Source organism: Oikopleura dioica, chromosome 2, assembly GCF_907165135.1.
Source record: "Oikopleura dioica chromosome 2, OKI2018_I68_1.0, whole genome shotgun sequence".
Lineage (NCBI taxonomy): Eukaryota > Metazoa > Chordata > Appendicularia > Copelata > Oikopleuridae > Oikopleura > Oikopleura dioica.
Genome location: NC_137292.1, coordinates 8,932,921 through 8,952,626, shown reverse-complemented (window position 1 = coordinate 8,952,626; position 19,706 = coordinate 8,932,921). Strand labels below are relative to the sequence as shown.

The 19,706-nt window shown below is 41.9% G+C and overlaps 8 protein-coding genes and 1 non-coding gene across 9 annotated transcripts; 6 read left to right on the top strand and 3 right to left on the bottom strand.

Annotated features, from left to right (window-relative positions):
* Window positions 1-932: 932 nt before the first annotated feature.
* On the top strand, window positions 933-1,401 carry LOC145698124 (C-X-C chemokine receptor type 1-like). The gene is made up of 3 exons (XM_081775328.1): window positions 933-1,040; window positions 1,088-1,290; window positions 1,329-1,401. Exons 1-3 carry the CDS (start codon window positions 933-935, stop codon window positions 1,399-1,401), a joined length of 384 nt encoding a protein of 127 aa, XP_081631454.1.
* A 63-nt stretch (window positions 1,402-1,464) lies between these two features.
* LOC145699644 (uncharacterized) lies at window positions 1,465-2,622 on the top strand. The gene is made up of 6 exons (XM_081776914.1): window positions 1,465-1,664; window positions 1,706-1,773; window positions 1,817-1,891; window positions 1,939-2,082; window positions 2,126-2,184; window positions 2,228-2,622. Exons 1-6 carry the CDS (start codon window positions 1,472-1,474, stop codon window positions 2,562-2,564), a joined length of 876 nt encoding a protein of 291 aa, XP_081633040.1. The 5' UTR covers window positions 1,465-1,471; the 3' UTR covers window positions 2,565-2,622.
* A 36-nt stretch (window positions 2,623-2,658) lies between these two features.
* On the bottom strand, window positions 2,659-3,478 carry LOC145699665 (uncharacterized). Its single transcript, XM_081776934.1, has 4 exons — window positions 3,286-3,478; window positions 3,039-3,240; window positions 2,932-2,995; window positions 2,659-2,883 (listed from the first exon to the last, which is right to left on the bottom strand). The coding sequence occupies exons 1-4, from the start codon at window positions 3,320-3,322 to the stop codon at window positions 2,743-2,745; spliced, it is 444 nt and encodes a 147-aa protein (XP_081633060.1). The 5' UTR covers window positions 3,323-3,478; the 3' UTR covers window positions 2,659-2,742.
* A 1,066-nt stretch (window positions 3,479-4,544) lies between these two features.
* Window positions 4,545-5,255, bottom strand: LOC145699746 (uncharacterized). Its single transcript, XM_081777013.1, has 3 exons — window positions 5,013-5,255; window positions 4,639-4,934; window positions 4,545-4,593 (listed from the first exon to the last, which is right to left on the bottom strand). The coding sequence occupies exons 1-3, from the start codon at window positions 5,192-5,194 to the stop codon at window positions 4,577-4,579; spliced, it is 495 nt and encodes a 164-aa protein (XP_081633139.1). The 5' UTR covers window positions 5,195-5,255; the 3' UTR covers window positions 4,545-4,576.
* A 2,704-nt stretch (window positions 5,256-7,959) lies between these two features.
* LOC145697323 (uncharacterized) lies at window positions 7,960-8,793 on the top strand. Its single transcript, XM_081774510.1, has 2 exons — window positions 7,960-7,977; window positions 8,020-8,793. The coding sequence occupies exons 1-2, from the start codon at window positions 7,966-7,968 to the stop codon at window positions 8,647-8,649; spliced, it is 642 nt and encodes a 213-aa protein (XP_081630636.1). The 5' UTR covers window positions 7,960-7,965; the 3' UTR covers window positions 8,650-8,793.
* Window positions 8,794-9,280: 487 nt separating this feature from the next.
* On the top strand, window positions 9,281-9,352 carry TRNAG-UCC (transfer RNA glycine (anticodon UCC)). Its single transcript has one exon. It is a non-coding gene; the product is annotated as a tRNA-Gly (tRNA).
* Window positions 9,353-9,401: 49 nt separating this feature from the next.
* LOC145697322 (beta-1,4-glucuronyltransferase 1-like) lies at window positions 9,402-10,657 on the bottom strand. Its single transcript, XM_081774508.1, has 5 exons — window positions 10,496-10,657; window positions 10,255-10,452; window positions 10,031-10,213; window positions 9,681-9,910; window positions 9,402-9,635 (listed from the first exon to the last, which is right to left on the bottom strand). Exons 1-5 carry the CDS (start codon window positions 10,635-10,637, stop codon window positions 9,438-9,440), a joined length of 951 nt encoding a protein of 316 aa, XP_081630634.1. The 5' UTR covers window positions 10,638-10,657; the 3' UTR covers window positions 9,402-9,437.
* Window positions 10,658-12,573: 1,916 nt separating this feature from the next.
* Window positions 12,574-13,163, top strand: LOC145699189 (adapter SH3BGRL-like). Its single transcript, XM_081776452.1, has 4 exons — window positions 12,574-12,673; window positions 12,720-12,821; window positions 12,864-12,983; window positions 13,030-13,163. Exons 1-4 carry the CDS (start codon window positions 12,584-12,586, stop codon window positions 13,072-13,074), a joined length of 357 nt encoding a protein of 118 aa, XP_081632578.1. The 5' UTR covers window positions 12,574-12,583; the 3' UTR covers window positions 13,075-13,163.
* Window positions 13,164-13,431: 268 nt separating this feature from the next.
* LOC145698123 (uncharacterized) lies at window positions 13,432-19,640 on the top strand. Its single transcript, XM_081775327.1, has 2 exons — window positions 13,432-13,603; window positions 13,646-19,640. The coding sequence occupies exons 1-2, from the start codon at window positions 13,470-13,472 to the stop codon at window positions 19,638-19,640; spliced, it is 6,129 nt and encodes a 2,042-aa protein (XP_081631453.1). The 5' UTR covers window positions 13,432-13,469.
* The last annotated feature ends 66 nt before the right edge of the window (window positions 19,641-19,706 follow it).

Here is a 19,706-nt window from a genome sequence, read left to right as displayed (position 1 = left end):
TATTGACTGTTACTAGCGAACTCTCGACGGGAGCCGAGTTTATTTTATAAGGTCAGTCTGAAGTTTAAGCTTTTTCCGAATATGCGCGGGAATTCAGAAGAGAGTCAAGTGAATCAAACTGAACTTGAAAACAGTATGATCGATTCCATACCTTGTATAATTACCTGTTTAACCCTAATGCATACGCATCACAAGCGCACAGCGTATAGATCTGCATTTTCATTCCAATTTCAGATGAAAGCGAGAGACTAAAGCTGACTGTCAATTTGGCATGGATTCTTTTAATATAGCCACGGCTTCTAACATAACAAGAGAAATGGTCTGCTTCTTTGTTGAAGCCCGAAAAAGGAAACACGGAAATCTGCCGGCAAAAGTTCCCAAATGAATTCCAGCAATGGGTCTTCGACGAAGAAAGATTGCTTAAGCTTATGGGACCGGAAACTTTTCCGCCGTCTGATTTTGGATCAGGAGAGTTGATGCCCGCTAATGGAACCGAAACTGTTGTCAATGCTGAATTCGGTGAGACTTGCAGTATTATTTTTTGACTTCGGTTTTTGTCTACAAGTCAGAGTAAAATGAACTGTTGCTCGTTAGCTGGTGACTGCTGTAATTCTAACGTGTCAATTCAGACATGGACGAAATACTAGGAAAAATGGAAAGCGCAAACCGTCAATTCGTGACATCAGGACAGCCTCAAAATAGTATGTGAAATCTGCATTCGCTCTAATCGTGACCTCCGTCAAATTAGTGCCAATCTATATGTAAATCAGTCATTTCACGCTCACGCGGATATATTTTAGTCATTTACTGGATGTGCTTCGTCTTCGGCGTTCCGGCTTGGATGTGAGATAAATAACATAAAGTGACAGATGCCGAATGTCTTAATGTTATATAGAATTTTAATGCAAACCAATTTATATCCAACATAAAAGATGAACATGCTCGTTTTATTGGTTCTTTTGGCAGGTGATCCAGGAGACAAGCGATCGCCAACTAGTTTATATTTGACACATATGGCCATGGCAGACCTGCTTTATCTTGTGAGCAATAGTTGATTGCTCTTTGTTGATTGCATAATCGGTTTTAGACGACGATTCCGCTTGCAATGGCCACACGGAGAAATAAAGAGTTCACTGCATCCGCTGTTTCCTGTACATATCAAGTCTTCACACAATCAGCGAACTTCTTCGTATCAGTCCTTATGCTCACTCTTCTATCCATTGATAGATACGTTGCTATAATGAGCTCAACTAACCGTTCTGCCTTTTTGAAACTCGCACGCAAGCTGAGGTATTTTTGACAATTTATCTTCGTCTTAAAATTTCCAGGACTTCAACGAACAAAATGACTGCCTTGTGCCTAGTCGTCTGGATAATTGCCGTTGTTCTAGGAACGGATTGAGAGATTTCATCGTTGATTTTTTGATAACAAGGAAGAGAATCTGAAAATCCGAAATAAAGTTCTGCCTGGAATGACCGATGTAGGAAAATGGTCTAATGCGGGTGGAGAGGAAATGAATACCTGTGGCATTATCCTTGTTGAGCCCGAGGATGTCAAAATGAACGGCCAAGTTTGCCAGCAGCTAAGCAAAGATGAGCTGGAATCATCATCTCTGACGCAGGCCGATTGTGAGGATCACGTGAAGACATACTTGAACTCGTCAGGTACCGGGTTTTCTGTGTTTTATTTTTCAAATCTTATTTAGCATACGAGGCCACCGACGATCACCAATTCAACGAATGTCTGTGTCGACAGCCAGAAAAGATCGTCATAGTCAGTCAAATTTTATTAGATGGCTTGATGACCATTATTTTAGTGGCGAGGATTTCTGTTCATTATTGGGTATTTATTACCGCTCTTGACGATCGTATTTTGCTATTCGAATATCCTGGTAAGAAGATTTGATTACCCTTCTTGATTACTAATCGTATGCTCCAGATTGTTTTGCAGAAAACTAATCCAAAAATGCTGAATAAATCTGGCGGCAAAAATTACCGATCACGAGCGACTTTGCTAATAGCAATTCTCGTCATGTGCTACTTTTTCGCACTGACCCCATTTCATCTATTTGGCTATCTTCAGGTTAGAGTGGAAGTTCAAACACGATATCTATTGCCTCTTTTAGACAATGGGAGGGATCTTAGACTCAAAAAATTGCAAACGATTTGGCGAGGCAGCCCGAGTGTAGGATATTTAAGATAATCAAGCTTGTTAAAATCAACTATAGCTTAACGATTGTCCACTCAACTCTTAATCCTGTCATCTACTCATTCCTGTCATACGGCTACCGAAATCGCCTTGCTTTGCTTTGGAAGAGATTCTCCAAAAATGATCGTTTTCAGAAATTTTCATCATTTTCAAAAGCAAGAGTAAATCTGAAAACCGCTTCAAAGATTCTATGCCAGCAGTTCCACCATTACATAAGCAGAACTGCTAGCCATGCTACTCGAGCAACAGACCGAAGCACCTTGAAAACGAAAGACGAATGCACAGTGCCGAAAGAAAGCAGAGAGAACCTTCTTCAACCTATGATAACGGGATCCATCTTAAATATTCTTCATTAGCCAAGGTTCTAATAATGAAAAAAAGCTGATCCCAAAAAAGCCTCAGCTTGAAACAAACTCTGCCATTACGCAAAAAATTCTACTGAGCAATAAATCATGAAGTTTATCTTTTATTCAAGCTTCTTGGAGAAGTTTATTTACTTCATTCTTCACATTTTTTGACGAAAGTAACATTAATTCATTGAAGAATTCCAGCGATTTCTTCCGCAACTTCCAGCTCTTCTTCGTAGATTCTTTCTTTGATTTCTTTGCAGTAGACCGTCTTGCAAGTAGCACTGTTTTCGCAGTTTTTGGCATGATAGGTGCACAGACCAAAAAACTTCAATGAAAGATCGAATGATCAAATGCCATAGAAAGTTGAACTTACCCCGTTGCACATCGAACACTCTGATATTTGACAGTCCTTTGAGTGTTTAATGAAAAACTTCATTCTGAATAACAACGATTAATTTTGTTCGAGTATAAAGTAATTACTCGGCGCATTCTTTTAGCCAACAGTTGGAGTCTTGTTTCTCGTGATCGCAATTAGACGCAATTTTCAGAATCTCCTCGCACTGTTTCAAGTCTCGCCACTTTTTGATATTCTGCTCCTCCAGGTGCTTTCTTTCTTCCACGTCGATTCGGGCGTTTTCCCTGGCGATTTGATCTTTGAGCTTTTTTACTTGACTTTGAGTGTCTAAAAATGAAAAAATAAAAGATGCCTTTTCTATGATTTTCTTACTAAATTGTTGCATGGTATCTTCAAAGTCGCGGATCATTCTGTATGCTCGCTCAGTGTAGGCCAAATCCCCATGATAATTGAAAACACCGCCCACTTCACAATTATAAGGTGAGCTGTGAAAATGTCGTTTATCTAGGTCTTTTACAAGCGTTTCGAAAGAATCTCTCTCGAAATCTTCGAGAAGGTCGAATCGACGTCTTTGAAAGGCTGGAATTGATTCAAAACGGTATAATATCCTCTTTATTGCAAATATCATCAAGCAGCCATTTCCTGGAATTGGTTATATACTGTAAAGCGTTCAAGTGTTTCGTTAGGTTTTCAATCTTTGTAAGACAACATCGATTGTACATTTTTGAGTGGAGGACTCTTGCCCAAGTGGACTCTCGCCCAAGTGGACTCCCGCCCAAAAGGACTGTCGCCCAACTTGGGCGGGAGTCCATCTTAGGCGAGAGTCCACTTGGGCGAGAGTCCTCCACTCCAATTGTTAATGACTACTCAATGACAAAAGAAAGCAATGAGCTGTATATAATATATATGAAATGTACTTGATAAAAATTAAAGTTAGGGTTAGGCGGCACTGGACAAAATGACAGAACAACCTTACCCGAGAGGGATAGGCTAGGGTAAGTTAGGGTTACTGATGGTAATTTAAATAATTTTAATAATTTCGACTGAAAAGTGGTGCAGTAAGACTGACCTTCTCTTTAAACCTAATCGAAGATTAGCACTTTTTTTGAGAGTTCCAGTTTCGGTTTGTCCAGCAAGATAAGCGAAAGCATAAATTCTTTGATGTGAGAAAATATAGCGCTTCGCTAATAAAACTGGAACTCTCAAAAAAGTGCTAATCCTCGACTAGGCTGAAAGAGAAGGTCAGTCCTACTGCACCACTTTTCAGCCGAAATTATCAAATCTAATTGCCCCTTACCACGGGGCTTCGCCCCTTAGGTCCTAAGATGCCGGGGTCTAGTCTAGGGTTAGTTAGGGTTACTGAAGGGTAAGGTTGTTCTGTCATTTTGTCCAATGCCCCCTAACCCTAACTTTAATTTATATAAAGCACATTGCATATTTATTATATACAGCTCATTGCTTTCTTTTGTCATTGAATAGTCATTAACAATTGGAGTGGAGGACTCTCGCCCAAGATCGACTCTCGCCCAACTTTCTGTTTCTCATTGTTGAAAATTTCCACATGGACTCTTGCCCAAAAGGACTCTCGCCCAACTTGGGCGGGAGTCCATCTTGGGCGGGAGTCCACTTGGGCGAGAGTCCACTTGGGCGAGAGTCCTCCACTCTACATTTTTGCCGCGTCTTTCGTATAAATTTATATTTTTTTCGTCGAGAGAATGATCATACCTCCTGTGTTACTTAGTCCATACTGGATGTAAGCAATTTGCTCTGGATCTTGGTGAAGGTATTTGTTTCCACTAAGAGCTTGTATTTTCCCTAGTAGTTCCTTCATTTTCATGCGATAGAATGATCCCGGTTGAAGAGGTCGAAGAGGTTGAAGAGCATTTGTAGCTTTCCCTGGAATAGGTTGGTTCTGCGGCATCATACCAGTAGGGTACAGTTGCTGTTGATTAAAAGCTCCTGGGTTTTGAAATTGATTCTGGCTGCTTTGAAAGCCTGATGTAGACGGCTGGCTATTGTATCTGAAATTTACAAAATGTGGAATGATTCATTCTGAATGAAGAAATAATGATGAAAAACGCTTCGCGAAAAATCATTACCTTTGTTGCTGAGATCCTCCGCTGGCATTTATATTGACTGTCACATAATTACGCGAAGGCGGATGCACTGGAACGCCTCTTGTATTCCCATCTTGTGGATAACGTCGGTTGGCCTGATAATCAACTCCCATCGCCTGATCTACAGCATTCAAAAACTCTCTGCCCAGATTGTTATTTTCCATCTCTGAAATTAAGAACCCGCGTTGATTATGGCTGAAAAACTGAAAATTATTTTCCCTTCTTTTCGCGGTATTTTTTCAATCAACTGGGTTAGACTAACCCGGTTAGTCATCGAATTTTTTGCGATGAGTCGGCCAAGCAAATCAAAAATGTCTTAGTCACGTACTGAGGCGTTACTAGAATTTACTTTTACTTTTTTTCTTTTGAAAGATAGTGAGGTGAAATAAATTTAATGAAGTTTTATGGTACTTCTTTGTTTTGGCGACCAGGAGGAATTTCCTAGGAAGGTAGAATTTTCCTACTTTCATCTAAACAAAGAAGCAAACAATGATTTTGTGTGAAAATGATTCCGTAACCAATGGTTTTATGATAATGTAGCATCCGCGTTACATGGCTCTACTGTAAATTGCAGTCAGTAAGAGTACGAGTCCGATTTTTTTCATGAAACTTGCTACAGAAAAATTGCTATCGTACTTTTCTTGATACATTTTTGTATTTGTCAGAGAGATGGCCTAACCGGGTTAACCCTAATCCAAATATCTCCTTGGAAATCCGATATTCTAACCCTAACCCGATCCTTTTCTGGAATAAACATAAATTATGTTTCATAATGTTTCGATTCAATATTTTTGATGTTGAAGCAGACTTTTTGGTTGACTTGAGCTTGAGCTACTAAGCCATAAGAATCTGAAGAGAAAACATGAAAAATCCCACGATGGTCAATCCACAGTCCACATTCTTATACTTTTTCTTACGGTATTTGTGTCCAGTTGAGATTGTTTGCCTATACTATCGCCTGCTTGTTTTGGAGACAATGCGACAAATAGTCGTAGGACAATTTCGCAAGAAAAATGCGTTCTCTGGAGTCAGTTTGGAGAAGGAGCTGAGTTATCAGCTAAGCCCTACTCAGAATTATTTGCAATTCAAACTTATGCTGTAATTTTTTGGCTATAAATTCACATTCGGGATGGTCTAGCCCAAATAGTCACTTTTATTGCCAATAAATTAGTGGCCAAGTGGGGACACCAGAAGTTGTATTTTGAAAGACTGTATTGAATACACTCAAAGAATTACTACAGTGGGTTGCGCTGGTAGTTCCCCCTAAAGAGCGGGTGTAGTAAAACCTAACAAACGGTAAGCTCATCATTAAATTGTCGCAAATCTTCACTCATTTGAGGCTGAAAGAAGGGCTCTCAAAATGAGCGAGCAAAATCTATTTATTTATGAACTTCTGAGAGTCTTAAACGCCGGAGATACGGTACTGACTTTCCGAATTTTGCCCATGGTAACAGTAAACAAATTGGAGTCTATAAAATAAGACCCCTTCCTGCTGACAGAAGCATTCCCAAATACCAATACCATGAGGATTTTCGTAAGAGATTTGTTTGTTGACTATTTAAAAATATTTTTTAGCTATTTTTTGGGCTCATAGCCGCACATGCTTTCCAATTCCGACTTGAAGATGAGATCATGTTGATTGAAGGTTCAGGTGCAGGATCTGGTGACGGCGTAGAGACCACTACTGAAACTGCTACAAGCACTAATACACCATCGTCTACAACCCCCAATAAACCAACTCCTACAACAACCATTAAACCAACGTCTACAACCACCAGTAAAACAAATACTACAACCACCATTAAACCAACCACAACACCAGAAACTGAAGATTTTACTACGGCCGAGGACGCCGACGATGGACCAAATTTGGGTCTAATTCTTGGCCTGACTTTTGGATGCACTGCTGCTGTTGGCATTGGCGCTTTCGGAGTTTGGTACTTCTTATTCCGAAAGAACGTTGTTGAAGTTGCAGATGTTGAAATGGTAGAAATCGATGAGAAAAAAGAAGAGTCAGACGATAAGACCGAGGACAAAGAAGAGGAAAGAGAGGAGACACAAACCAAAAATGATCAAAAAGATGACTGAACAGCGACTCTCTTTCTGGACTCAAGCAAAAACATATGAAGTTTTGCTTTTAAATTGACTGGTTTCTGCAAGAGTTCAGCGTGTTTAGCTATTCTGAATATATATTTTTGTAAAACCATGGAAAAATTCACACATCACAATGCGTTGTTTTCTTCATTCTTGTTGTTTTAGCGGGCCGATTTTAGATTCTACAGGTGAGACCCTTTCAGGCGAGTAACTTACTCGGAGTAAGCAATTCAGAAGTTCATACAATAGTGCTTTTTTCAGTCGGATAAATTCAATAACATTTTATTGTACTTCCTTGTTTTGGAAACGAGATCGAAATATTCCTAGGAAGGAAGATGTTTCGTAAGAAGAAAATGGCAGGACTCTTTTATTGCATCCGTGTTTCATGGCGTTTTTGTGACAGTACTACTTTCCGGCGTTATAAAATACGATATTGTGTCAGTTACTGGTTGATTGATACCATATCTGCCGCGACTAACGACCCGGCGAAGTGTTGGCAAAGACAAATTCATGAATGAATAGTTGGAATGGGAGACTACTGTTGTAATTCACTTGAATATTCAAGGTAATAGTATGTGTTTTATTACCCCAACACAAGTAGTACCCACTTCACTTCAGACAGTATCGTGAAAATCAAGATGCGGCGCCGTTGTGACAGGGTCGCACTCAGTTGATTTTGAGAGAGTTATTGCGTTTTTATGGGAATGTGAAAGTGTTAAAGATGTCGCCTGCATATGCGGTACCTGCTTTTCCGATTTCCGCCATGGTAACAGTAAACAAACCGAAAGCTCTATAAAACAGGATCATCTTCTTCTGAACACACGCATACCAAACCGTCACCATGAAGATTTTAGTAAGAATTTAAATTTTTGATGGCTTTATTTATATTTTTTAGATCCTTTTCGGGCTGATAGGTGCACACGCTTTCCTTACAACTGAGCCTGAATTTTATTCTACAGCTGCGGACGTTGAACCTACAGATGAAACTGTAACAACTGGAGCAAAAATAGTAACGACACCCGAACCTGAGACGTCTGAATCTGTTAATACAGAGGAAACAGAAATTGGAACAGAAGCTGTCACCGATCCTGAATTTTCTACAGGTGCTACTGCCACGAAAGAACCATCAAATCCTGGCACAGAAGCTCCTCAGGAAACTAATGCTCCAGGTACTGAAGACCCTAATACGGAAACGACCACATCCGAGTCCCCTGAACAGCCTAGTACAAAACCAACGACGACCCAGGAGCCAGAGGGGTCTGGAGAGTCCAGTGGAGACGGAGGACAAAATACGACAACTGAAGAACCAGTTACTGGCACAACGGGGGAGCCACTAAAAACTGAAACGACAGAAGAAGAAGATGAAGGTCCAAACTTGGCTCTGATCCTTGGGTTGACGTTTGGATGCACAGCTGCTGTGGCCCTTGGTGGCGCTGGTGTGTGGTACTTTTTCTTCCGAAAGAATACCGTTGAAATCGCTGATGTCGAAACTGTAGAAAAAGACGAAGCAAGCGACGAGGAATAAGGAAGTAAACACAACTGACTATTCAGTTTTTGGACCCTAGCAATAACTGATGAAGTTTCTTCACGAATTGACTGGTTTCTGCTTGAGTTCATTTTCTAACTAAACCTTTGAATATATATTTTTGTAAGAAACAGCGTCATTTTTATATTTTTGTTTATTCATGTTCAAAAGTACAGAAAACAATAAGACTAAATATCATAGTGCATATTTATAAATACGGTGCATTTTTGACGATTTGACGAGTTGTTTTACAGAAAGTATAAAATAGTAGGATTCGCTTGAGAAATAGAATCAATGGTGGTTTTGGTCGTGGCTGTTTTTGGCCGAGCAGGTGACCTTTTTTGAAGAAAATGGTGTGAAAATTGATGAAAGACAAAATTTAAATTAAAAATAAACATAATTAATCAGTATTCTAAAGTTTGCGGATATATATTTTCCCATCGTTGAATGGTCGAATTTTGAAGATAGCTGGATATTTACATCATCGTATTGACAGTGGCGGTGATTTGTGTAGTAAAATTAAATAAGTATTCATTTTTAGCGACCTCTACTTGTAGAGAGGCGTTTTTTTTTTTTGAAAGTCTTTTTCGCGGTCGTGAATTATATTCAAAATAAACAGAGGCGCTCCCAAGCGTTGGTGGTGTAATGGTCAGCATTGATGCCTTCCAAGCATTAGATCCGGGTTCGATTCCCGGCCATCGCAAATCTTTTTTCTCTGGGCGGAAGGGGGTACTCTTCCTTGATTTCATCTTACGTAACGATTTAGCTTTTTTTTCAAGACCGCGTGCCTAACACTGTTGATACGCCTCATCAGTGTGTCCATGTTTTTCTAGCGCTTTTTGGAAGTCCGCTTTGAACTCTTTCCAGTCATCCCTGACTCGTTTTTCTTCTGCTGATAGAGATGCCTTTACTTTGTAGCCCCTCGAGACGAGAAATCCTTGAGATAGAACTTGAAAAGAAAAGCTGGAAATTTTCATCTCGCAGATCTGAAAAATCCAAATAAAAAGGGACGAAAAGAAAATGAAATCTACTTGTATCAGCCGATCGTATCCGTAGTAGTAAAAGTTCTCGTCGAATTTCGGCGTTGTTTTTCTTTTAGAAATGAAAAATGGCATCCAAGTTTTCGTAAATGGCACTGGATAAGAAACACCAAAGTCTGTTTGTGCAGATTCTGCAATCCATCTATCGTAGTCGGTGGCTTTTTGGCAGAACCAGCAAGTTTCTTGCATCAGAATTCGGGCGTTTTTATCGTTTACAAGTCCTAGGTTAATTATTATTAAAATCTCTTCTTTGAAAATCTTCGGCAAAATGGCATCTTCTACACTGGTACTTTTGCCAGTAATGACAGTTTTGATAAGGGATTTGAGATTTGAATTTTTACCTTGGAGCTCTTTCTTCGTATAGGGGAGCCGGACCTCCGACCGAACTTCGTAAGTAGGTAGAACGTATGCAATGTTTTGAGGAGTTTCGTCCTCTCCAACTTTCGAAAAGAGCCCATTTACTCTTGCGAATTCGATGAAAAGTGGACGAAGATTGTCCGATGGAATCATGCCCGCGTCGACAACTGAGAAATTATTTAAAAGAGTTTCGCTTTGCGTTTCGTACCGAGGTCGAATTCAGTTAGAGCGCCTTCTCTAGCGATGTTCCGCAGTAGATTGTGAGGATACTGAATATTGTACGCGAGGTTTTCGTCCGTTTGCATGACAGATTTCTGCGTCATCAATCGCCTCGTAATGTCCTTACAAGAAAGGTACGCGAATGTGCCTGTATTTGTCATATTTGCCGGCGTATCGGTTGGATACACTAAAATAATAAGCTGATCATCGATCATCCTTAATTTTTATACCAAGATGAAATGTCATAAACTCTCTGAGAACAGGCCAGCAGAGTCGTAAGCCGTCGATCGCATCATCAGCAAAACTCGCATCAAGGCCAGGTGCGAAAATTGATACTGACATCGGTCCATCCCAGCGTTCAGACATTTCCATCTTTCGACGGGCTCGAATAATTAATCACTCTCTTTTTTGGGCATTCAGCGTTACTTTCATGTTTCGAGAAAAAGGTAAGATCGTGAAAAAGCCGCACTGCGGCTTTACAATTTGGCTTGTTTCTTTCGAAATTCATAATTGAAGAGAGAAATTTCGTCAATAATCTTGTTGAGGACTCCCCTTAAATAAAGGATAAGGACCACGCCCTGATAAGCAAATAAAAATTCGAGCCCCAAAACAGAAGGTGCATTTTATCAATCGTGACATGTGAAACCATGGTGATATCTTTAGCCTTCATATGACTGCCAAAACCTTCCGCTTTGTAAAAACGATGGATGGAGTACTTTCCGGACTTGTCCGGCGATGCGCCAGGCATAACCCTGACATATTCTTTGTGGCTTCCTGAGGCAGTGAGTGAGGAACTCTGTGGAGGCTTCGTTTCTGCATCGAGCTCGTCTGTTAATAATCTCGTGAGTTGGAAGACGACGGCGATGGCAAAAAGTGTGACGAGGTTTTTACAAAGTTGACTTGGTGAAAGATAACAACGCATTTTTGATTTCGCGAAAAACGTTCTCTCTTCATTCGGTACCGTAAACGATTAGCGCCTGGCTAATAAATCTTCTTCCGAAAAGAAGAAAACGATGAGAAACCAGATTATTTAACGACCATTAATTTCATGTGTTTATTTTTCACTGGCTAAGTTTTTCTTGTTTCTGGAGCATAAGACCTATTTGAATGAGCTAAATTATTGGCTATTACGAATCATGATTTCTGAAAACCTTTGTTCGGTTTTTTTATCATCCTTTAGCGTTTTGAAACAGAAACTGAAGGAAAAAACTAACCAGATTGACCTTTCTTAGCCTTCGTAACATTTGACAGGCGCTTTTCTCCTCTTGATTAGGGTACTCCTCTATGATTTCAGCTGAAATTTATCGATGTTATCCTTCCTTGGTCTTCTCAGAGATCGCATCTCTCTCATTCATAAATGTTTTGCTTATGTTTTACGGTCTATTCAGGTAGTTAGGCTCGGCGTGATTGGCGGCCGGGCCGAGGCTGGACGAGGGCGGCGGTAGCGCTGAGATGCCCCGCGGCCTAGGCTCCTCCACCACCACCGAGCAGCGATTTTCCCCGTCCCAGCTCTTTGAAAGAGCTGGGACGGGGAAAGAGCCTCTTTCCCATGCACTGAGAAGAAGAATGAGGACCGAAGCGAATTTAACGCCAATTCGACATGCAATTAGACTCGTAATTGCGCACGTCCGCCATCCAATACCGCCGGAAATTTCGCCGGTACCGGGGCCGTCCCATTCAATTTTAGACAGTGATTTAAAAACGAATTAATTTTCGCTTAGTTCTTTCAAAAAAAAAAAAGCTCAAACTGGTGATTGTGGTTTGAAAGGAAGGCAAAAAATTAACGATTATTTATTGATGCCAGATGTTAATGGGCAGCTAATTTATGAGAACATTAACATTTTGTGCAGACACTTGAATTTTTATCAATTTGTCTTCGAAAATTGCCATCAAGACGAAATATATTCAGGGCTGAGTAATTTCCGTTTTTAACGTCGTCCCTCTTCTTGTTAAGTTTTTGCTTCAGGGTCTTTAAGATATTTAAGCCGGTTGAATGAATTCAAGTTGAGAAAAAAAGCTCCCGCTAATTATAAATCCTCAAACGAGCGCTCGGTTCATTTCCTCGAAAGAATAAGCTACTTATTTTTTCAGAAAAAAACAGCGCTTCAGATAGATTATTCAGAGAAACACCTGTCGAGGGACAAACAATAGCACCCATGTTACATATTTTGTAAGCTCTAAACGAGAAGAGCGAGACCCTCTTCAGAAGATATTGTCGATGAATCACTGAGCAAATTCCAAGAGAACCAAATTTCAAATAATTTGGATATTCAAAAATTTTATTGCTAAGAAAGAGAAATAATCGATTGTGTTTTAGAATGATTACGGTTTACACGACAAGTTTGAGTGCTAATTTATCGATGAAAAAGAAGTGTGATGAGATTATTATGTATCTTCAAGGTCAAAAGGTAGGATATGAAACCTATATTTATCAATTGACTAAAATATCTTTAGATAGAACATACAGTAATCGACCTCGCTGGAGGACCAAGCAACAGAAAAAGAATGCTTGAAAAGATTCCCGATACAGTTCAACCTCCAATTCTAGCTCCACAGGTACTGAAATTTTTCAATCTTTTATTTCTATTTTTTTGAAAGATTTTTGCTGATGACGAGTACAGAGGTGGATATGATACTTTCTTCGGGATGCGCGAATCCGAACTGGTGTACACGTGGTTGAGGCTCACTCCACGAGAGGGATCCCAAGAGTCCCGCCTGGTGAGAAATTCGGTCCGAGACTGTAATTGATAAACTTGATTACTAGGTGAACGAGTACAAGTCCAAGGGAGTGCCGCTGCCAATCAACTAAGTGCTCAAAAGAACATTTTCTTTCATAATTCTGTCTTTCAACCTTTTACCTATTCGCTCAAAATGCAAAAGAGATTTCTAATAAAATTTATTTGCACCAGAATCTTCCTTGATTTCACTGCAGGAAACAATCAGAAGCATAAGTGAGAACTTGATAAACAACTCGACAATGATCTGCATCTATCTGTTTGCGCAGAAATTCTTTTATTTGATAATTACCTTCTTTCTCGACGGTTCCCTATTATTTCGAATTCATCGACAAATAGAACTGCCTAGCAACAAAGAAAAACTATTCCTACTCTCTCTTTTCAAACAGACGTCTTCAATAAGAAAAAAATCAAAGAATTAAAAGAGATTTTTCAAACGAGAGAAACCCTCTTCCCGAAATAAAGCAAAATGGGAAGGCTAGGGATTATCTTGCTGCTTTTTGACTCTGGTCAAGCAGCGAGAAATCTGATGGATCTTTGCAAAGAAGATGAAATTATAAACATTAAAACTCTTGAATGCGTCCCTTGTCCTGAAGGATTCAAGTGAGTAGAGCCTTATTTTTTCTTTGAATAAAGTTGAATAAGATGCAAAAACGGAAGAAAGGAAAAGATAAGAGGTCCCCCTCCTGGCTTGGGATGGGACTTCAATAATCACAAATTTTGCCCAGCTGGTTACAAATGTGTTGGAGAATGGATGAAAAAATGCGACAGAGGCTTTTATTCCACGCACAATTCAGGAGAATGCTTAATTTGTCCCGTGAAACATTTCTGTCCAGAACCTCATCTTGTCCTCGAGTGTCCTGATGATGCTCTAGGTCTTCATGGAGTCGAAGAATGTGAGTTTCCACCAGGTCATGATCATCATCGATCAAGAAGAGCGGTCCAATGCAATGATGATGAGTACATTACTGATAGTGGCGGTTGTCAAAGCTGTCCTGCTGGTCATTCTTGCGATTCGAACACTTACACACGATGCGCAGATAATCAAGTCGCTGCTGCTGGTGCAGCGTCTTGCAGTTCCTGTGGTAATGGTAAAGTGCCGAATACAGATCAAAGTGCTTGTGTTAGTTGCCCCAATGGATACATTGATGGCACTTTTTGTTTGCCTTGTCCTTCTGGATCTGACTGCAGCTCTGGATCTCCAGTACCGTGTCCGATTGGTGAAAAATCCACAGGAGGAGGTGCATGCACTCCCTGTGCTGCAGGTTCTGAGTGCCCGCATCCGAATGTGGAACAAGCTTGCAAACAAGGGACTTTTTCCAAAGGAGGCCAAGCTTTTTGCCAACCATGTCCTGCTGGATTTGCATGTACTCTGCAAGGTGTTCTTACTAAATGCACGCCTGGAACGTACAGTTCTGTTGGAGATCACTTATGCCGCTCATGCAAAGCTGGCTATTACTGTCCTGATACCACCGAAACGAGTCAAATAAGATGCCCTGATGGACATTATTCTGTTGCTGGCGCGGCGGTTTGCACGGTCTGTCCAGCTGGTCATTATTGCACTGACCAGACGAAGAAAGATCCATGTCCAACTGGACAATATTCCCAAGAAGGCGAGCTTCATTGTACGAAATGTGGTTTTGGCGTATCATGTGATTCAAGTGGAAATATAATATACTGCAGTCCAGGACAGTACCGAGATGCTAACGGAGCATGTGTTGCGTGTCCAACTGATCGCTATTGCCCAGGAAATACTGATGCACCTCTCTTTTGTCCGTTGGGTATGATTCCTGACTCCGGGTCCGAATGTAAATTCTGTCCCGCGGGTCAGTTTTGTGAGACTGGCGTAGAAAACGGTACCCCTTGTACTCCGGGTAATTATTGTCCTGAAGGGTCTTATTTCGAGACTCCTTGTCCTGCTGGTACATATTCGAGCACTCCTTCTTTGACATCGAGGAAAAATTGCTTGAAAGCTGGAAAAGGATTTTGTACTGAAAAAGAAGGCTCGACAACAAGAGACGATTGCCCAGCAGGATATTTTTGTCCTGATGACGAAAATTCATCATGCCGAGCTCATCCGTGCCCACCAGGAACTATGAGAACGACAACTGGAGGAAAAAATGAATCAGATTGTAGTGAATGTAGCCAAGGAAAATGGTGTCCCGCAGGATCAACGATAGAGCAACCTTGTCCCCATGGTTTTTTCTGTGAACAAGGAGAGAAAATCGGCTTCCGTGAAAAATGTCCCGCTGGATATTATGTCACTGGCAATGGATTAAACCCCACCCAGAATCCTAGTTCTTGCACTCTTTGCGCGGCTGGATATTATTGTCCAGCCGGTTCTGAAAATTATCCTGCAACTAGACAAATTCCTTGTCCAGCAGGAACTTATGTACTTCCTGGTGAAACCGGTTTTTCAGATGAAGGGGAATGTCATCCATGCGAGGAAGGGAGGTATTGTCCTGAACCCGCTATCGTTAAGGCCGCAAGTGCTTTGAATATTTGCCCAGAAGGTCATTATTGTCCAAAAGGAACTGTTTCAGAAAATCAATATCCATGCCCAGCGGGTACTCAACAGTTTTCAACTGGAATGACGAAGGTCGAAGACTGTAAAGCCTGCTCAGCTGGGTTCTACTGTCCAGTTGCCACTGGTTTTGAGTCTCCCCAGGATATGACATCGAAAGTAGCAGCTGTGCGAATGGACTGCAACCCTGGATACTACTGTCCTGAAGGCTCAACTCATGGAAGTCTTTTTCCCTGCCCGGCTGGAACTTATTCTACAAATGCAAGCTTGGAAGACGCTACTGACTGCACAATATGCCCAAAAGGATATTATTGCTTATTCGGCTCAAGTGTCCCGACTGGTCCTTGTCCACCGGGTCATTACTGTCCTGCCGGAACGCAATCAAAAAATGAAAACCCATGTGACGCCGGAACTTATCAACCACACTTTCTACAGGTAGATGAAAATGCGTGTCTACCCTGTGACGCTGGAAATTTCTGCGAGCAAGGGGTTGCTCAACCAGTGCCATGTCCATTCGGAACGTACTATAATACGACTGGAAATACGGCAAAGAGTGACTGCGAAACTTGTACTGCTGGACAATTCTGTGGCGCTGGGACAGTCTTTCCTGCAGATTGCCCGCCTGGATTCTATAGCAAAGAAGGTTGGTCTTCTTGTGAAATTTGCTGGGAAGGATACTACTGCATCGATCCTGGAACATCTTTTGAGACAATGCTTAATCAGTTTTGCACTGGTGGTCGGATTTGTGAAGAAGGGACAATTGATCAAAACGACACTTTTGAATGCGAACGAGGCTTTGTTTGCCCAGATAACATCGAAGAACCCATCGCATGTCCTCCAGGAACAATTCAGTCAGAAAAGGGCAAATTCATACTAAGAGATTCTTCTGGAAATTCTGATTGTAAAAAATGTCCAGCTGGCTATTTTTGCCAGGAGGCATCGTGGTACTACAATACAAATTTTCTTTGCGACAAGGGTTTCTATTGCCCGGATGACATCGAAAATCCGTATAAAACATCCGCAACTGGTACCAGTAACATGACTTACGGACCTGATATTATCGGATCATATGGACCCCAACAAGTCCCATGTAAGCCTGGAACATATTTAGATGAACGTGGTGGCGAAACACAAGATGATTGTAACTTTTGCGAAGAAGGATATTATTGTCCTCAAGGATCCCCAGAAATGATTGCGTGTCCTCTTGGGTTTTACTGCCCAGCAGCTGTCGGAGAGCCTGTTCCATGCCCAGTTGGAACATTTGGTGAAAAATTATATCTAGTAAAAGCAGACGAGTGCACCGACTGTACAAAGGGATATTACTGCGATTCAGTTGGACTCTTACAACCTCGAGGCCCTTGTGATCCTGGTTACGTCTGTCCAGGAACAAGCCCTGGAGCTTCTGTTTCTAATCCAAAAGTTGTAGCAGAGGGAGGATATGTTTGCCCACAAGGTGGTTACTGCCCAGCTGGTACTTACGAACCCTGGGGTTGCCCACCAGGAACCTTCTCAAACTCCACAGAACAAGTTGACGCCAGTGATTGTGAAGTTTGCACGCCAGGATACTACTGTTCCGAGCCAGGAAAGCCCTCTGTAACTGGTGCATGTATCGCAGGGTGTTATTGTGAAGGTGCAACGCCAGAATCACCCGACAAAGGTGCTTATCACGAGTGTCAAGATCCTTGCCCACAGGGACACTACTGTCCAGAAGCATCAGATCTTCCAATTCCTTGTCCTCGTGGAACCTATCAACCTCAAGATCGAAAAGAATTTTGCTTGCCTTGTCCCCCTGGTTTTCAATGCCCAAGTCTAGGAATGCTTGAGCCAATCTTATGCGATGCTGGCTATCACTGCTACATTTCTAACGGCGTCGGTGAAATTTCAACAAAACTCGGATCCATCGGAACAATCAGTCAAATCGAGCCAGAGCATCACTGTGGAGTTGGAAAATATCTTTCACAGAAAGGAGCATCGACAGATGCAATGTGTGTCTTCTGTCCAAGAGGCCACTACTGCGATGAAGTTGCTCTTGATATCATTGACAGTAATGATCGGAGTTGCAACGGCGGTTTTGTCTGTGAATCCGGCGCAAATGTTCCTAACCCTGGAGCTGACGAAAACAGTGTCACTGCCGATACTACTGGAAAGAAATGCACAGTAGGTCATTATTGCCCTGTAGGAGCTACGCAACTTTATGAGTGCGATTACGGAACATACAATCCAATAACAGGCTTAGACAGCAAAGATAAATGCTTGGACTGCTTGCCTGGAGAATATTGCGAAGGCAGAGGACAAGATTCTTCAACAGGGACCTGCGCTGACGGTTTTTATTGTGATAAACTAGCGATGCGACCAAATCCGTTCCCTGATGATTTCACACGCGACGGAGATCAGCCCGGTGATGAATGTGATGCGGGCTCGTTTTGCACCGATGGACTAAAAGAACAATGCAATCTAGCGTTTTTCAATGACGAAATCGGTCGAAGTGAGTGCTTGCTTTGTCCTAATGGATTCAAGTGTCCGACCACAAATCTAACTGAGCCAACTGCTTGTGACGAAGGAACTGTTTGCCTAGGACCACCATCGGTTGATAATCCAACTGCATCTCAAACAACCTGTCTTGGTGGAACATACGGTGCCACTGGAAAAACTGGATTTAGTGACTTTTCGCAATGTAGCGTTTGTGAGCATGGAAAGTCTTGCAATAACAATATCAGATCGGATATTTCTCCTGGCTATTTTTCAAGATCTGCAGCGGCGTCGGCATCACCAATCGACACCAGAAGCTGTAATCCATTAAGTGACGATTTGCCTAGTCGAAATGATCCAATTTATCAAGACAGATGTGGGCAGTGTCCAAAGGGGTACTATTGCGAGGGTGATCCAACGAAACCAAATCCACAGCCATGTGAGCCTGGAAAATATAACGACGGAAAACGAGGCACATCTTCAGGATCCTGTGATAACTGTCCTGAAGGTCTTTATTGCCCATTGCTTGCCACAACTTTATCCGACGCGAAAGAATGCTCGAATGGCTACCACTGTGATGGTTCTGGCATAGACTCTCCAGTTCCTGTTGGGTTGCAGTGTCAACCAGGAGAATATTGCAAAGCTGGACTTGCGCAAAGCTGCAGTGTAGGAACATTTACTGCGATAGAAGGAACTATTGACTGTTCAAAGACAGTAGCTGGTTATTTTCAAAATGAAACTGGACAAATTGACGCTTATCCATGTTCTCCCGGCCAATACTGTGCTGTTGCCGAACTTGCTGAGCCAAATGGTGATTGTCAACCAGGCACATATTTTGGCGGAATAATGCTCTCTGATGAGGATTGTGTTCCTTGTGAACCTGGGTTTGTTTGTGCCGACTCCGGAATGACGACTTTTAATGTGACAGTTTGCCCTGGCGGCAGCTTCTGTCTTCTTGGCTCAAGTGAAACTGAGCCGTGCACAGAGGGTCATTACTGTCCTGAAGGATCTGAAACAGAGCTTCAGTGTCCACCTGGAAAATACTGCGAATCGAATGTTGAAATTTACTCCGACTGTAGTGCTGGAGCTCTTTGTGGCGCCGGATCAGTAGATGATCAAGGGGAACCTTGCCCTACCGGTGCCTATTGTGAAGCCGGCACACCGATTGCTATCGAGTGCCCTGAAGGATACTGGCGATCTCAACAACAAGGACAAACTGTTAACGACTGTTCAAAGTGTCCTGAAAAGACATACTGCCCAGCAGATAGAGTAAAGATCGACAACAGCGGTGGAGGAGTTCAATGCTCTAAGGGTTTCATTTGTGAAGAAGCAAGCTATACAGATAAGCTCAAAAGATGTCCTGCTGGTAGCTCTTGTAGCGATGGAAGTGAAAATAACTGTCAAGCTGGCGAATTTCAAACAGAGGACGGCAAATCGATCTGTAATACTTGCCCAGAGAGATACTTTTGCGACAACAATCAAACTGAACCAGAGAAATGTCCGGCAGGAAAATACTGCTCAAGCGGGTCTTCAACTTTGACTCAAGAACTTTGTCCCGAAGGAACATATGGGCAGGGATCCGAGATTTTGTCGTCTGGACGATCGCCCACTTTTCAGGCGCGATTTGAGTTATCGCGCAGGAGCTAAAATTCCGATCGCGCGCTCAAATGCGCAGCGTTTAGGCGCGATAGCAAAAACTCGCTCTCTCGGTGA

Coding starts and splice junctions, on each gene's coding strand:
- LOC145698124 (XM_081775328.1), top strand. CDS start 933: ATGAACATGCTCGTTTTATTGGTTCTTTTGGCAGGTGATCCAGGAGAC. Junction 1,041..1,087: donor TGGCAGACCTGCTTTATCTT/GTGAGCAATAGT, acceptor AATCGGTTTTAG/ACGACGATTCCGCTTGCAAT. Junction 1,291..1,328: donor AAACTCGCACGCAAGCTGAG/GTATTTTTGACA, acceptor TAAAATTTCCAG/GACTTCAACGAACAAAATGA.
- LOC145699644 (XM_081776914.1), top strand. CDS start 1,472: ATGACCGATGTAGGAAAATGGTCTAATGCGGGTGGAGAGGAAATGAAT. Junction 2,083..2,125: donor ATCTATTTGGCTATCTTCAG/GTTAGAGTGGAA, acceptor TGCCTCTTTTAG/ACAATGGGAGGGATCTTAGA. Junction 2,185..2,227: donor TTTGGCGAGGCAGCCCGAGT/GTAGGATATTTA, acceptor AATCAACTATAG/CTTAACGATTGTCCACTCAA.
- LOC145699665 (XM_081776934.1), bottom strand. CDS start 3,322: ATGATCCGCGACTTTGAAGATACCATGCAACAATTTA. Junction 3,241..3,285: donor AGATACCATGCAACAATTTA/GTAAGAAAATCA, acceptor TTTCATTTTTAG/ACACTCAAAGTCAAGTAAAA. Junction 2,996..3,038: donor TGGCTAAAAGAATGCGCCGA/GTAATTACTTTA, acceptor GTTGTTATTCAG/AATGAAGTTTTTCATTAAAC.
- LOC145699746 (XM_081777013.1), bottom strand. CDS start 5,194: ATGGAAAATAACAATCTGGGCAGAGAGTTTTTGAATGCTGTAGATCAG. Junction 4,935..5,012: donor GGAGGATCTCAGCAACAAAG/GTAATGATTTTT, acceptor TGTAAATTTCAG/ATACAATAGCCAGCCGTCTA.
- LOC145697322 (XM_081774508.1), bottom strand. CDS start 10,637: ATGGAAATGTCTGAACGCTGGGATGGACCGATGTCAGTATCAATTTTC. Junction 9,911..10,030: donor TACGAAGAAAGAGCTCCAAG/GTAAAAATTCAA, acceptor TAATTAACCTAG/GACTTGTAAACGATAAAAAC. Junction 9,636..9,680: donor GATACGATCGGCTGATACAA/GTAGATTTCATT, acceptor TGGATTTTTCAG/ATCTGCGAGATGAAAATTTC.
- LOC145699189 (XM_081776452.1), top strand. CDS start 12,584: ATGATTACGGTTTACACGACAAGTTTGAGTGCTAATTTATCGATGAAA. Junction 12,822..12,863: donor CTCCAATTCTAGCTCCACAG/GTACTGAAATTT, acceptor TTTTTTTGAAAG/ATTTTTGCTGATGACGAGTA. Junction 12,984..13,029: donor GATCCCAAGAGTCCCGCCTG/GTGAGAAATTCG, acceptor CTTGATTACTAG/GTGAACGAGTACAAGTCCAA.
- LOC145698123 (XM_081775327.1), top strand. CDS start 13,470: ATGGGAAGGCTAGGGATTATCTTGCTGCTTTTTGACTCTGGTCAAGCA. Junction 13,604..13,645: donor CCTTGTCCTGAAGGATTCAA/GTGAGTAGAGCC, acceptor AAGTTGAATAAG/ATGCAAAAACGGAAGAAAGG.